Consider the following 15,327-nt stretch of genomic DNA (forward strand, 5'->3'; position numbering starts at 1 on the left):
TCCCCTTCCTGGCACGCTCACCGGCCTGTCGCGATGAGGGGACTGACGCGGAGCGGAGACGGAGAGAGCGATGCCGGGGTGGCTGCCACGACGGGTGTCCTGCGGAGGGACAGCTGGCCCTGTCCCCTGCCAGCAGCACGGCCCCCTGGGGAAGGCCTGGGCTTGGAAACCGCCAGGCTGTTCTCCGCTAAAACCCTGCTCCGAAGGAGCTCATCCCCAAAAGGAGCTGAAATCCACGCGTTTTCTCCCAAAATCTGCACCGAAGGACAGTGATGCTCCTGTCCCCTCAGCGCTCTGTTTGCTTTCCCTGTCTCCTGCCTCTGCTTTTGACTTTCTTTTTTTTTTTTTTTGGGGTGGTGGCGTGTTTTTTTTTTTTTTTTTTCACCAGACTTTGCTGCATGGTGAATAAAAGCATCCTGCTGTCTGAGGGCTAACGGCTTGCCAGAGAGATAATAAAGCAAAGGGGAGTAAATTAAAGTGCCTATAAATAGCAGCAGGAGAGGAAAAAGGAGATGAAGTCATCTTCCTTCAGCTGAGCCGGTATTTACATCACTGCTTCCCTTCGCCTTCTCTCCCCCTCGCCCAGCTCGGGAAACAGCCCCCAGGGCTCGGGGGCTCTGTGTGCCCCCTGTGCCCCCCTGCTCCCCGAGATGCCCCCGTGTCCCTGGGGTGCCTTTGGGCACCTGCTGGAGGGCGCAGCGAGGAGGTCTGGACGCAGTCCCTGCTGCTGATACGGGTCCTGATGGGAGCCTCCTGGGGTCACCATCCCAGACACGACCCCATACCCACCGTCCCCGTACCCCCGTGGTGCCCCGCGCCCCCCGCTCGCACCGGGTACGTCTGTGCCTGAGTCAGCCTGAGGTCACACCGCGGTTTCCTCCGTGTCAGCTCCCGGCTCCTATTCCCGGGCTGTTTGCACACACCCGCCGTGTTATTGCAGGGTATTTATAGCTCCTCGACACGGGGAATTACAGAGCCACCGCTCCACACGCGCACCAAAATAATGTCGGTGCCAGGTCGCGGGGGGCCGGGCCGGGCCGGAGGCGCGCGGACCCTGCCTAATAATAATTCCTCGCGCTTTATATAGAGCGCCTTTCATCCGCAGCTCCCCCGAGTGCTTTGCAGGCATTTAATTAAGCTTCCCGACATCCGAACGTGATGACAGCCGAGTAATCACGTCCTCGCTTCTGGATGCGAAGGGAGCAGCCGGACCCGTCTGGGGGCACGCGGCTGTCCTGGCTCGCACCCCTAGAGGAGATCGGAACCCCAAAAGGGGATGGGGACCCCAAAATCCTGCCTGCCTCTACTTGGATTGGGGCGGGTGTGACCAGTGCCACCGCAGGGTCTGGGGATGTCAGTGAGAATGCCACCGTCAGGCAGAGCCTGGGGACGGCCGGGCCACAGCTGCCCGACATCTGGATCGGCGGGGGAAGAGACGCCCCGATCTCGGGGGCGACAGCCATAAATCAGCCGGTGGGACTGAAAGGCTGATTTATGGGGGATATTAGGAGTTGTAATCCTGCCCGGCCCAGCCGCCCCCCCAAGTGCCGCAGGGCGATGACAGGGACCCAGATATATTACAGGGAGGGAGCGCACGGAGGCCGGAGTCCCCGGGGCCAGCGCCGACAGATCTCCGAGTGGGAAGTCTGGAAGCTGCTGCGGCTCCCGGGTGGCTCGGTGCGGGGACAGGGACGTGGCTGGGTCTTGGCTGGGGACGGGATCCTGCAGGGATGGACCTCCACGGTCCTCAGGGTGTGTGGTTTGTGCCACCAGCACCCTTCCTCCCTGCCGTGTCCATCCTTCGGGATGTGCCGCATCCCATCCGGGGGGCACAGTGCTGCACCAGCACCGGAGGAACGTCCGGGGGCTTGGGACAAGGATGGGACACAAACTGCCACCAAACAGGAGGGGCAGAGCGGAACGAGGCCAGCAGAGGGCTGGGACTTAAACCACCGAAGTAGAAGCAAAGAGCAAACAGACGCTGGAGGCAAACGCTGGTGCCGGTAGGAAAATGAGCTTAATTAGGGAGCGTGGGGTTAAAGGCTGGGAGAAGCTGTGGGCTCGTTGGCACCCTGGGGAAACCACACTGCCAGCTCCTTGCCCAGGCACAGAGACACGTGCAAGGCACCCGTTGCCATCCCCATCCCATCAGCTGGAGACGGATGCACCACGGAGGGGGCTGTGTTTTGGGGCTGGCCTTGCTTAGGGTGCCATTTTATTCTGCACACTGGAAAAATTAAACGCAAGTCCAAATCGTAAATCCAGATTTGCTTCTGATTCACGATCTCTTGTCACGTTATTGTTGCAGTGCTATATTTTCCTTCCCAAACCGCAGCCAGATCCCATTGAGCTTTGCCTTCCTGAGAGCCCACGGCAGGACGGGACCCCCCGGTGACCATCCCCGAGCCGTGCCACCAGCTCTGCCCCCCGCCACCCCCCCTCCGGCCGCGTGTCCCTTACCGGGGGCTGCCGGCACCTCCGCTGCCTCGCTGGCCACGATGAGGGACTCGAGGATCCTCGCACAGAGCTCGGGGCTCGCCTCGGTGCTGCGGGGACAACAGGGTGGCCGTGAGGGTGCCAGCAGCAGGACATCCCCGGGGGTCCCCGAGCCGACCACCCCAAGGCTCCCCAGTAGATATAAGGAGGTGGCACACAACAAAACTCCTCCCGACCCCAAATTCCCTCCTCAACTGCTGCAAAATGGACGGACGAGGGGGGACGTGGGCGGCTCACCTGGAGGGAGCGGGGCGGAGGAGCAGCTCCCCGAAGAGCTCCCCGAGGAGCCGTGCCGACAGCCGGTTCTTGCGGGAGCCCTGGCAGAGGCGGCTGAGGTGTTGGGCCAGATCCTGCAGCAGCAGCACATGGGGCTGCGGCAGGGCCGGGGGGGCCAGCAGGGCTCGGGCTCGCTGGCCACACTCCTCCAGGCCCGGGGTCTCTGCCAAAGAGGGGAGAAATCAGGTCGGGGGAATCTCTGCTCCCCATGGAGCCTTGGTTTGTTTCCATACATCCCTCCCCAAATCCCTGTTTTTTGCACCCCATCCTGTGTGCAGACACATGGGTCTCCCAGCAGAAAAAGCAAGCTGGGAGGTAAAGGATTTGCCAGGAGAAATATGCGGGGGGGCGTTTTTTGGTGTCACCCTTTTTTTTTGGTGACATGGCACTGTCATTGTCGCCGGGGGGACACGGGATATTGCAAGGTGCAGGGACGTGCCCGTGGGCACCTCGAGCTTCCAGCATCACTCCTCAGGACCCTGGAGCTGTATCCCGGCAGGTCCAGGACTCTTCTCCCCAGAGATTTGTTTTTTTTGGGGGGTGTTTTTTAAATTATATATATATTTTTTGAAAGCCCCGGTGGTTCTGCCTCTGTTCATCACAGGAGCGAGCAGCCTGGGCTGCAGGGGGAAGGCGCTTCCCTTTGAAGCTGCTTAACGAGGCAACCCAGCTAATTGCTTCCTAATTGCGTTTTTATCCTTGGAAGGGAGGCAGCCTTTGATTTCTCCTCTCCGACGGGGAAGGGGAAGGCAGCGGCCCCGTGCCCCCAGCCCAGGGGGATTTCTGCTGGCAGCGTGTCTGCTCGGGGCAGCGTGGATGGCTGCGTTGTCCCTCCTCTTCCTCACCCAGGGCCCTTGCCAAGGGGATGGCAGGCTCAGCGACCGGGGAGAGCTGGTGTCAAAGGGGGAAATCTGATTTCAAAGGTGACCGGGGGGAAGGAGAGGGTCTGACCAGGTGGGAGACCTCGTGGCAATGTGTTTTATTCCCGCTGGACAGGCCAGGGACCCCGTCTGCTGCTGGCTGTGAGCCCCAGGTGTGCCACTTCGCCCACAAAATTCAACTAAAGCCACGAACTCGACAGTCCCATCTGTCTGCACGAGAGGCTGAAAAGCTCGCGGGGCCCTAAAGGCGCTTGCAGCATCCTGAGCTGAAAAAGCAAAGAATTTTCCCTGCCCATATAAAGCCAAAAGCTAACCTTAGGGCAGCATCCCCAGGGGATGGGGGCAGGAGCTGGAGGTATTGGGAGCTTTCCTTGCAGGGGCTTCCCAAATCTCTTCCACCCCACAAAACATGGGGAGACCCCGACTGTGCTTACCTTGAGCCATGTGGAGCAAGTCGGTGCAGACAGCGGGGGGGATGAGAGGGGCTGGCAGCTCCTGGAGGTACCACCTGAGGGCCTCGGCCAGCGTCTGGGCACCGTACAGGTCCATGTCGACGGCCGAGGGGTCTGCAAGAAACCCGTCGGGAGCCCTGAGCCCGCTGCACATCCCGCTGCCTTCCATCCTTCCTCCGGACGTGGGGGGATTTCCCTGCCCGTGCCCTGCTGCCCCGCGCGTGGCAGCTCCCGGTGCCACCACCCTGCCACCGTTCCTGTCCCGTCTCCACCGGCTTTGGGGTTGGTGTGCCCGGGGACAGCGTGTCACTGTACGGACAGCGCCTGGCACGTGGGGTGGGGGCTCTGGCATCCTCCAACGCTCATCCTCCAAGGCTCATCCTCCCTTCTACTACGACCCCGAAGAAATACGCCCCAAACAAAACACCCCAGCCATCCCAAAACACCGTGAATGTACCCAAAATGCCATCGCCTCCCCCAGCCCCAAATCACAGATGCCCAGCGGGCGGCGAAGATGCTGCGGGGTTGAGCAACGGGGCAAAGCACGTGAGGAGGGCTGAGATCATCCCAAAACGGGGTCAGCACTCGGAGGAACATGCCCCGTTGTCCCTCCGAGCCCCGTGGCCAGCTCGGCATGGGGACGTGACTTCAGCCGCCCGCCGAGGCATTGCCTCATGCGTTTGTCTTGGAGGTCCCAGCCCGGCGGCCCGGGGTGGGGGGACACACACGTCCCCTTTTGCAAAGATCTCGAGGTTTCAAAATCTGGCTCTGGTCCGAGCTGGAGCCAAAAGCGAAGGTTTTGAAATTTTCCTCACAGGAGAAATCTTGGAGGGGGCGGGGGGGGGGGGGGGGAGGAAATCCCAAGGTATTTGAGACCGATTGAAATGGTTCGTTTATAGAAACTAAATTTCTCTTCTAAGTGAGGTTATTGAGATAAAAGAGCAGGGTTTGCAGTTTTTTAGCGATGGCATTTCAGGTCCCACGTGGCTGGGTACGTTGAGATCTAGGAGCAAGGCGGTGGGTTTGCCAAGGTCTGCACCCCCTGCCGTTCCCCTCTCTGCGTTTTTATCACCAAATGCAGCTTTACCAAAATCTGCATTCGGGGAGATGCTCTGTCTCCAAAAGAGCAGCATTTTCCAGCAGAAAATGCCCCAAGCCTCCAACCATTTTGGCTGGCAGTGGGGTTATGATCCCAACACGGTGAAAAACCCCATTTCCTAGGGTCAGGCTGGGAGCACTCTGGCTCCCACCGGAGGCTGGTTTCGGGCACCCCGAGCTGGGTCTCCCCTTCCGGACCTTGGTGGGCTTTTGGAGGGCATCTCCCCGAGATGTCCGCACCGTGGCCGGGCAGACAAGGCCCGTGCCCATCTCCCCCTGCTCTGGGACAAGAAATTGTGGCAGTTCCCTTACCGGCAGGACCTCGCTGCCTTCCCTTCGGTGCCCGGCCCTTGGCTGGCTGACGGGAAAGCAAACAGATTGAACAATCCCCGGGGCGAAGCCTTTAACCCAGCGGCTGGAGACGCTACCTCATTTTCAGGAGCAAGCACCCGGCTGGCCACAAACCCACCCGAGCCTGACAAAAGGCACCGCGCCGCCAGCGTGGCCGAAGGCGACCCGGGGCAAAGGCAGCGCCGCGGGGCTGGGAGAGGATAAAGAAAAATCTGAAAAAAAAGAAATGGAAAAGTGCCCGTGGGAAGGGTTCGCCTGACACGTTCCCATCACCCAGCTGCGCTGCTGGACCCCTCAGCTGGCCATCGATGTCCCAGGAGATGCTCCAGCCCCTGGTTTTGGCTGAAACCCCCCAGAGCATGGCTAAAACCCTGGGATGCTGCCGGATGGGTGCCTGTGGCAGCCCCCGTGGCCGCGTCCCGGTGTCTTTGTGCCCAGGAGGGGCTGGGGGAGCCGCGGGGTGGCTCCTGTCCCCGTACCAAGCTTGGTGCTCAAGGTTTCGCGCGTGGTGATGAGCGAAGAGGACGCCTGCTTCCCCTTAGGCCGGGCAGGAAGGGATGAGCCAAAAATCCTCCTTCACCCGCCCCGGCTCGGCGCAGCCCATGCTCGCCGCGGGGGTTTCGCTGGGGAGCTGTCAGACGGTGCTGGCGCAGACTGGGGAGGGCAGCTGCAGCCTGTTCGGTGCTGGAAGGGGATGCCAACGAGTGCTGGCCCCAGGCAATCAGCCCGGGGCTCCACATGGCCTAATTAGCTCATTTGCATAGGCTCGGAGGCGCGTTCAAAGGGAAGGCGCAGCCGATTTCAAAGCAAGTCTCCAAAACATCCTTGCACCCCGAGAGTGCCGCGATGGGGAGACCGGAGAGGGGTTGCAGCAATTAATTTCAGATGGGGCTGCTCCCCTGAGGTCTCCTCGGTGGGTTGGATAGAAGTGGCCTCTACTCTGCTGTCCCCAGCCTCCTGGACACGCGGTCACATCCCCCTGCCCCAGCTCCCCTCCTCGGTGCTCCCCGGGGTGCTCCCCGATGGGAGGCTGGGCTGGTGGCCTGGGGAGGGTTAATTAACCCTGAGGCAGGGCTCTGCCCCCCCGCTCGGAGGGAGATGATAACCCCTGTAAGAAGCTAATGATGCTGCAGGATGAGTCACGGCTCCCCTGAGGCTCTCCAGACATTTCTGCCCCTTCCTGGAGGTCTCCGTCCCCCGTCCCCCCCCAGCTGCAGGGCAGGGACAGAGGGACCCCATCCGGTGCCACAAAGAAGGAAAACACCCCAAAACCCGTGGCCATGGGTCACCTGGAGCACCCCGGGGAGGGAAAGGGGACCAGGCCCCCAGACCCCACACTGCAGCGTGGGCAGAGCCCCCCCAGGAGCGGGGGGCCGGGGCTGAGTCAGGCGGGGTGGGAGATGCCCGGGCCTCTCCCGGCAGCAGCAGCGAGGGAGGTGTGAGTAAGGCGGCCCCGTGGCGCACACCCAGACTGCGGCATGAGTAGAGGCAGGGGACGCTCCGCCAGGACACGGCAGTGGGGGGATTTTGGGGAACGAGAGATTTGAGCTGGTCCTGGTAAGCAGCCGCTCTGCGCCGTCAGCTGCTGCAGCATGATGCTGCTGGGTGCGTGGTCCCCGTGGCAGAGGGGCACCCTAAACACCCTAAACACGTCATTAAATTCTACATCTGGAGCCTTCCTCCCACCTGTGTCAGCGCGAGGACCTGCACAACCCCCGGACCTGATCCCATCGGGTGTAGCCTGCCGGACATCCCGCTGCGGGGATTTCCCTGGGGAATTTCCCTGGCTTTGACTCAGCACTGTCGCAATGTCCCTGTGCCAGCCCGGTGGTCGCCCTGTGCCGGGGACTTGGTGGCTGCCCATGCGGTCCCTGCCCCTGCCCCGAGCTCCAGCAGCCCCGTATCTCCCCCCCCAACTGGGTTTCACCCCGCTGTGCACCCCGTCCTGGGGGGCAGCAGAGCTGGGACCCCTCCCAGGGGTGCCTGGAGCCGAAATTGGGAAGGCGTGGGTCCCAGCCCCGCGACGTGAGTCACAGGAGACCACTAATTTACCCTTCCCTCATCCCCACCAAATATAACAGATGAGCTCATGCCTCTGCCCAGCCTCTGACCGCCGCAGGTTTATTTCCAGGTACAAACGCAGAGCAGAGCAGGCAGCGGGGCGCCTCGCCTTGGGGACTAAAGTCACAGTTAATGGCTTGGCCAGGGGAAAACGGAGTGCTTGGAGACCCCAAATCCCTCCTGGTGTCCTAGGGGTGAGGACGGGGGAGCACAGCCACCCTGCCTGGAGCGCTCCCTCCCCGGGCACCCACGCACGAGGCACCCCGGGGTGCTCCCCGCTCCGACCCGTCGCTTTCTGCCCAGCAGCAGCTCGCAGAGCCCACCGCCCCCCGCTAATCCCCACTGAGCCCTGACCTAATTCCCGGGCACGTGAGCGTGTCTCCAGGCAGACTGCGCCGCGCCGGGGCCGGAGATCAAAGCGGGGAGGATGGCAAGACGGCACGGCACGGCACGGCACGCCTGGAGACAGCGGCTCCAATCCACCTCTGCCCGCTGCGTGTCACCAGGAGGGGACACGGGACAGGGGCACGTGGGACCCCGAGCAGCACAGGACCCCTCCGTCACCCTGGGAGCAGCTCTGATACAAACGCCGAGTCCCAAGAGATGTCACCCCCTGTCCCCATCCTGCTCCCGTGGCAGTGGGGCAGCACCCAGCCAAGCTGGGACACCCCGAATTTCAATGTGTTGGAGAAATGGGGCAGCTCCGGGGGTGGGGGACACGTGTCCCCTCCCTGCTGCCTGCCCCCACCCATGTGTTAAAATTCGGGGGGGTTGAAAACCAACATGCAAACTTTTTTACCCCTTTCTCCTTTCTCACTTTTCCTCCACGACTGCCAAACCCCGGCGTAAATGGGGCATTCACCAGGAAGCCGACACCCCCGGAGGGACCCCAACGTCTCTCCCACAGACCTGCTTTTCCCCCCAGCCGAGACAGGGTTTGTTTCCCAGCCTCTGCCAGCCCCATATCCTATTTCTCCCCGTTCCCCAAAATCCAGCTTGGCTTTTGCTACGGGAGGAGAGGAGCTGCTCGTGGGGACGGAGCACGGGGCAAACGTGCCCCTGGCCTCTGCTGCCTCGCGCACGGTCCTGAGCGGCTGCGGGCAGCCCCCCCTTTTTTTTTTTTTTTAGGGCTATTTTACAGCCCAAATGCTACAAAAACCTGCAGGAGGCTGCGGGGAGGGGGGGAGCAACGTCTGCATCCTGCTGAGCATCATCCCCCAGCTGGGACCTGGCACCCACAGCATGCCCCTGGGGCTGGGGGACCCCCGCGTCTCCCCCCGTGCCGCCGCCACCTCTCGGGGAGCGCCGGGGGCTCGCCGCAGCCCGTTCCCCCGCCCGGCAGGGACTCTGCAGCGGGGAAGCGATGAAGTCATGGTGCTTAATATAGCGATTTCATCACGGCCCTTCTCCCCAGCAACACGGCTCGGGAGCTGGCGGGGCTGCGGGGCCGTGCCCGGAGCCATAGTGCCGCCCGCCGGGCGCAGGGTGCCTCGGGGCACCCCGCTTCCAGCAGCGTCCCCCCCCCCTCCCCGTCTCCTCAAAAAGGAGCTTTTCCCCCCCCCCCCCCCCGTTTCCTTCTTCCCCATCGCACCCACGTGCTGCCTGCCCCATTTCTCAAACAGAGACGTGAGAGGTTTGCAAAGTGATTATTTTTTTTTTTTTTCGCTCTCCCTAAAAAAAGGCAGCTTCTAGTGAAGGGCTCCAGCCAAAAATAATAACCAGCCTTTCCTTTCCTCTGCCGCTCCCTCTGCCCTGCAGCCCCCAGGCCCCCGCACCGAGCTGCCCCCATTGCAGGCAGCAGCATCCGGGGCAGGCTCAGGGTGCCCCACGGCGGCCCCGACCCCGCACCGGGTGCCAGCACCCCACAACCCATCCCGACCCCACACCCGTATCCCTCCCAGCAGCACCCCACCGGGGTCAGACGAGCTTGAGGGGGGGCTCACATGCAGGCAGCGCCCTACAGAGCTGTAATTAGGGCCCTAACGAGGTCAGAGCCATAACCCAGCCCTGACACAGCCCCGCTCACGTGGAAGCATCGCCTCCAAGCCAGGCACTCGGGGGACGGGGGGAGGATGCGGCACGGGACTTACCCGCCAGCAGAGCCTGCTTCAGCTCAGCATCACCCAGTGCGCCGGGGGCCGATGTGTAGAGCACCTCGCTGTCGAGACCTGAGGAGCAGCCAGGAGGTGGGGGGTCAGTCCCTGAACCCCAAATCCCCCCTCCGATGGAAGCAGGCAGGGAGCAACACTGGGGGTTCCCTCGCCCCATGCACTGTGGGTACCGGGGTGCACGGCTCGGCCCTAGCGATGCTCGGGGGTATCGGTGGCCACGGGCAGGGCAGAGCGGTTGCACGTGTGCCCCTCGAGCACCTTGGCTGCGTGTACCTTGCTTTTCCAGCGCCTCGATGAGCCTGGCCACGGTCGTCAGCGCCTGCTCGGGGAGGGTCGGCTGCTCGCTGTGCTCTGCCTGCCCAGGGAGCCCTGCTGTGGAGAGATGGGGAGAGGGGCTTGGAGTGCATTTCCCCCACTCCTGGTTTGCTGTGTGCATGTATTTCCTTCCACGGCATTCATTTCCTTCCTTCCTTCCTTCCTTCCTTCCTTCCTTCCTTCCTTCCTTCCTTCCTTCCTTCCTTCCTTCCTTCCTTCCTTCCTTCCTTCCTTCCTTCCTTCCTTCCTTCCTTCCTTCCTTCCTTCCTTCCTTCCTTCCTTCCTTCCTTCCTTCCTTCCTTCCTTCCTTCCTTCCTTCCTTCCTTCCTTCCTTCCTTCCTTCCTTCCTTCCTTCCTTCCTTCCTTCCTTCCTTCCTTCCTTCCTTCCTTCCTTCCTTCCTTCCTTCCTTCCTTCCTTCCTTCCTTCCTTCCTTCCCTAATTAAAGGCAATTAGAATGACTTTTTCCACTTGGTGCAAAAATATTTTGAGATGTTTGAGCCTGCTTTGGGCAGAAAGGCTTGGTTCTTTGGTAACTGCTAGAGGAATGGACTCCTTAGGTGCTACAAGAGCGGCCCCGGCACCCACGGCATCTGGGAAGGCTGGTGTGTCAAGGGCTCCTCCGCCTGTTTCATGTGGCAAGCTGATCTGTTTTGGTGGAATTATGTTTAAAAAAAAATAATAATGGTAAATTCAATAACGACTCTGGGTGACTTTTTCCCACAGAAGCCAGCTGCAGCCCAGCCAGCTCGCTCCCTGAGTTCGGTTTTTCCTGCCTGGCCAGAGGGCAGAGAGCTCGCCTGTGAAGCCAATAAATCCAGAACAATTTTAAGGAAGGAAAAAGAAAAAAGAAAAAAAAAAAAAAAAAGGACTTTGGGCAGGAAAGTAACACGGAGCTGAGCAGAGATGGTGCTGGCCCAGAAATGAGAGCCCTACAGCAGGGTTTAAAGCAAAGCACGTGGGTGGGAGCCCGTGGAAAACTTTCCCACCACACCGATGGGTTAAGGAAAATGGGGTTTTGGCTTCAAAGCTGGCAGCTTGGGGAACAGGGTGGCAACTGCAGAGAATAACTGCCTGTCCTTCGCTGGAGGTGGCCCTGGGCAGGGACCTGGGTGTCCTGATGGGGTGCTGGAGGGAGGCAACGCTGTGGGACAGCCAGGCCGGGGCAGAGCAGCCGCCGAGCTGCTGGGAAGTCCCCGTGCAGCAGTGGCACTCGGCTCCGTCCCAAAGCCATTTTTAGGAAGTCGTTTAATTAAAAAAAGACCATTCCTCCCCGCGGAGCCAGCCCTGGCTCTGGGGCACGGCTTGGAAAGGCAGCATTTCCCTCCCACCAGCCAAACCCTTCCTCTGGCTGGAGAAAGCCCAGGGCACCGTGGGCAGAGCCCCCGAGCAGCACGAGGGCTCGGGGGGCACTGAAGGTGCACAGGGCAGCATGCAGGTCTTGCAGAAAAATAAGGATTTGAGCCAGCCAAAACAAGCATGAGCCTCAAAACCTCTGCCTGGAGATGGAAACAGCAAGGGAAGATTTAAAAAAAGAAGAAGAAGAAGAAGAAAAAAAAGTGGTTGTCTTCCCAAAAAAACTTCGGAGGTTTTCGTTATAAGGAATAGCCCTTCAGCTGGGAGATTTTGGTTAAAAATGATGCAAAATGGTACTGCTTGTCTGCCAGCAGGAGGACATGACCCTGGGCAGCCAGCTCCCCCCGCAGCAGCACCCACGCACCCAGTGCCCCGCAGGGAAGCCACCCCACGGGGGGCACCCATGGCACCGGGCGCAGGGACACGGCCGGAGGGTGCCCGGCAGGTGGCAGCACCCCCTGCCCCCAGACCCTGCTTTTAGCGGGGTTTCCTCTATTAAAGAATGATCTCTGGGCTGGGGGCTCGACCCTGGGGCTGGCTGGTCCCTGTCCTCCGAACCACAGCAGCAAGGGGCCCCGGCAGCCTCGCCGTGTCCCCAAAGCGACCGTCCCAGCCTCCTTGCTGCTGCCCCGAATCATTTTGGGGGCATGGACCCCTTGCCAGCAGGTGCCGCTCCCCCAGCCCCACACCAGCAGTGATTTCTCCTCTGTCACATCCCGGAGGAAGAGAGGATCACGGTTTTGTGCAGGGCTGGTGGGTCGTGTTTGTCTCCCCAGCTGGAAGGGGTTTTCTCGCTTTTTCTTTTTCGCTTGGATACATTATGCAACCGCGGTGCGATCCCAAGCCCAAATGCACTTGGCCACCATATAAATGATGAGGTCAGAGGGGGCTCAGCACCCCCAGCAGAGCACAGGCACCCCGACACCTTGCCAAAAAACACCCCCCCCAGCACCACGCCACATCCCCCATGGAAATAAACCCCCCGCGTGTTGGGGGTCCCCACCAAACCGTGCCAAACGCTCGCATCCGCCCGGGCTCCGTGCCACCCCCGGGGTGTCCCCGTCCCCACACTCACCCCAGGGCTGGCCGGTGGGCACAGGGGGCCCGGTGGGCGGCGGGGGCAAGGGTCGTGGCTTGGCCTTGGCGGCGGTGGCGGCGATGCGCACGGGGCCCAGGTACTCCACGTAGGTGCCGGGGAAGTCTCCGCGCTCCTTGGTGCGCTCGTTGAGGCCGTGCAGCCAGCCCTGGGGGCTGCGCTCGTCCCCGTCCTTGTAGTCGGGGGCAGCCAGCAGCGAGGCCCTGCTGACCGTCAGCACGTCCCCGGGGCTCAGCGCCAGGTCCTCCTCCCGGCCCTTCTGGTACTCGTAGAGCGCCCGGTACTGCAGCCCCTCCGGGGAGGCCATGGCGATGGGAGCGGGTGATGCTGCCCCGATCCTGCTGGGCAGGAAAAGATCCTTCTGCCTCTGAGAGCGTCTCCTCACCCCTCCGGTCCCAAATTCACTGTGAGGCTTGGCGGGGTTTGCTCAAGGGTCGTGGAGGGGAGCAGATGTTGCTGACCCGCGTGCCGGCCCCAAAAAGATGCCGTACCCTTCTCAGCCTGCTCTCTCTCTGCCCTTCATCCTGCCGGGGCTGGGGACCGGCCTCCCCAGGCTCTGTCACAGCAAAACGCAGCACGTCAGCCCCCCGCCACCACCGGGACCCCAGCCAGCGCCGTGTCCCCCACCCCGGGCACCCAGGGCCGGGGGCAGCGGGCGGCCAGGGGAGCCCCGCTGCCAGCAGGGACCGGCCGCTGCGCACCGGGAAAGTGCCGGCAAGTCGGGAAAGTAGGGCGAGGGATGGAGCCCCGCGCTTCTAACACAGGCACCCGGGCTGGGCAGCATCCCCGCAGCCCCGAAGCGGCATGCGGGGGCGAGCGAAAATACAGGGTTTCAGTGGTTTTGGATTTGTTTTATTATATTTATTTTTTAATTTAATTTTTTTTTTAAATATCCCTCGGACAGATGACAGCAGCGAATGGTGTTGTGTGCCCCCCTCCCACCTTCCCCCCCCCCCCCAAACCCCGTGTCCAGGATTTTAGTTCGATTTCACCTTTATTTCTTAATTTACGGGTTTGTCGATTTATTTTAAAGCCTTTTAAAACATCCCCCGGAGACAGCACAGAAGGAAAAGCCCCCCCACCCCCCCCCCCACCTCTCCTTTTTCTCCCCCTCCCTTCCAACCCCCGATCTCCCCCCGGTCGGGAGATGGATGGGGGCGGCCTGCCGTCCCTCCGTCCCTCCGTCCCTCCGTCCATCCGTCCTCCTGCCCCCCCCGGCCCCCCCCTGCCCCAGCCTTACCGGGAGCGGAGCGGAGCGGAGCCGGCCCCGGCAGCGGCGGGGCGGTGATGTCAGCCTCGCTCCTCCCGCCCCTGGGCACCGCAGCGCGGCGGGGGCGGGGGGGGGACGGGATGGAAAGGGGGGGGCTGCCTCCTATCTGCACCCCCCGGGGAGAGGGGAGGGGGTGCTCGTGGGGTTGGGGTGAGCGGGGGGTGTCACACACACACGCAGAGCTCCGGGTTATGGGGGAGCGGAGGTCCCCCCAGTCCAGTCCACTGAGGGGTGGGGGGGGTGGGGGGTGTTGGGGGTGTGTAGGGGTGATGGGGAGGGGGGATTCAGGCGCCGGCACCCATCCTTGGATGCCCATTCCCAGGACACCCCTCATTTGAGCACCCATCCCGTGGACACCCATCCCCTGGGCACCCATCCCCTGGGCACCCATCCCCATGACACCCATCCCCATGACACTCATCCCCTGGGCACCCATCCCCATGACACCCATCCCCTGGGCACCCATCCCCTGGGCACCCATTCCCTGGGCACCCACCCCCATGACACCCATCCCCATGACACCCATCCCCATGACACCCATCCCCTGGGCACCCATCCCCATGACACCCATCCCCTGGGCACCCATCCCCTGGGCACCCATCCCCATGACACCCATCCCCTGGGCACCCATCTCCTGGGCACCCATCCCCATGACACCCATCCCCTGGGCACCCATCTCCTGGGCACCCATCCCCTGGGAACCCATCCCCTGGGCACCCATCCCCATGACACCCACCCCCATGACACCCATCCCCATGACACCCATCCCCTGGGCACCCATCCCCTGGGCACCCACCCCCATGCCCATCACCACCCCATGGCCACGGCGTGGTTGTTGCATGCAACAAGAGCACCGGGGCTCAGCTCGCTTCCAGATGGTTTGTCTTCTTGTTTTTTATTTATTTATTTTTTAAATCCTCGCTTCTCACGCTGACCTCTCTGAACCGACAGCTGCTCCTTGCCTCTGCTGCAGGTCGGGCGTCCCAAAAACAGCTGGCACCTAAAACGTGGGCTCTGGGGAACGCCCTCTGGCTGGATCCAGGAGCAGTGCGGGGTGGGGGCGAGGGAATTCCCAACCCTAGGGGCTGGGAAAGTGGGGGAAACTGAGGCACAGGGGCTAGGGAGCAGTGCAGGAGATGTACAGCCCCTCCTGATGGGAATTTCAGCAAATTCCCCCCCTCGCCCTGCAGCACACGGCCTGGCCGTGCAGTGCGGCAGCATCCCGGGGGATTTCACTGCAGCTACATTCGCCTGGGCAGCACGGAGCCCCTGTTCCCCAGAGGATGGGCTTCCAGCACGAAAAGGGATTTTTCTGTCCCGGTGCCTCTGGTGCTGGCACTGTGCTGCTGCTGCAGCTGCGGGGATGGTCCCTGCCCTCCCCTTGAGCCCTGCTCCTCGCCTGGGGCTGCCTGGTGGGCACCTCCCCAGCTATTTCTGCCCCTCCTGCTCCTGGACCACCCCTACAGGGCAGGAGTTGGTGCTGAACAGAGACCCCAGCTCACAGGGAGCATCCTACATGGCACCCAGCACCTCCCCCTGTCCCTCCCCGAGCAGGGGATCGGTGAT

The 15,327-nt window shown here is 62.0% G+C and overlaps 1 protein-coding gene across 2 annotated transcripts in view; it reads right to left on the reverse strand.

Moving 5' to 3' along the window:
* LOC310903518 (phosphatidylinositol 3-kinase regulatory subunit gamma) overlaps positions 1-13,815 on the reverse strand; it is a 63,869-nt gene extending 50,054 nt beyond the window's left edge. Inside the window, exons 1-7 of one of the 2 annotated variants that reach the window (XM_083846923.1) lie at positions 13,732-13,815; positions 12,471-13,047; positions 10,000-10,095; positions 9,706-9,783; positions 4,088-4,219; positions 2,734-2,935; positions 2,461-2,546 (exon numbers count right to left, since the gene is read on the reverse strand). In XM_083846923.1, the coding sequence (XP_083703049.1) occupies positions 2,461-2,546; positions 2,734-2,935; positions 4,088-4,219; positions 9,706-9,783; positions 10,000-10,095; positions 12,471-12,798 (922 nt within the window). In that variant the 5' untranslated portion in view covers positions 12,799-13,047; positions 13,732-13,815. Of the gene's footprint in view, positions 1-2,460; positions 2,547-2,733; positions 2,936-4,087; positions 4,220-9,705; positions 9,784-9,999; positions 10,099-12,470; positions 13,048-13,731 lie in introns of both variants that reach the window. The other variant, XM_083846922.1, reaches the window with a different exon arrangement.
* Positions 13,816-15,327: the final 1,512 nt, after the last annotated feature.

Source organism: Anser anser (assembly GCF_964211835.1).
Source record: "Anser anser genome assembly, chromosome: 8".
Taxonomy (NCBI): Eukaryota; Metazoa; Chordata; class Aves; order Anseriformes; family Anatidae; genus Anser; species Anser anser.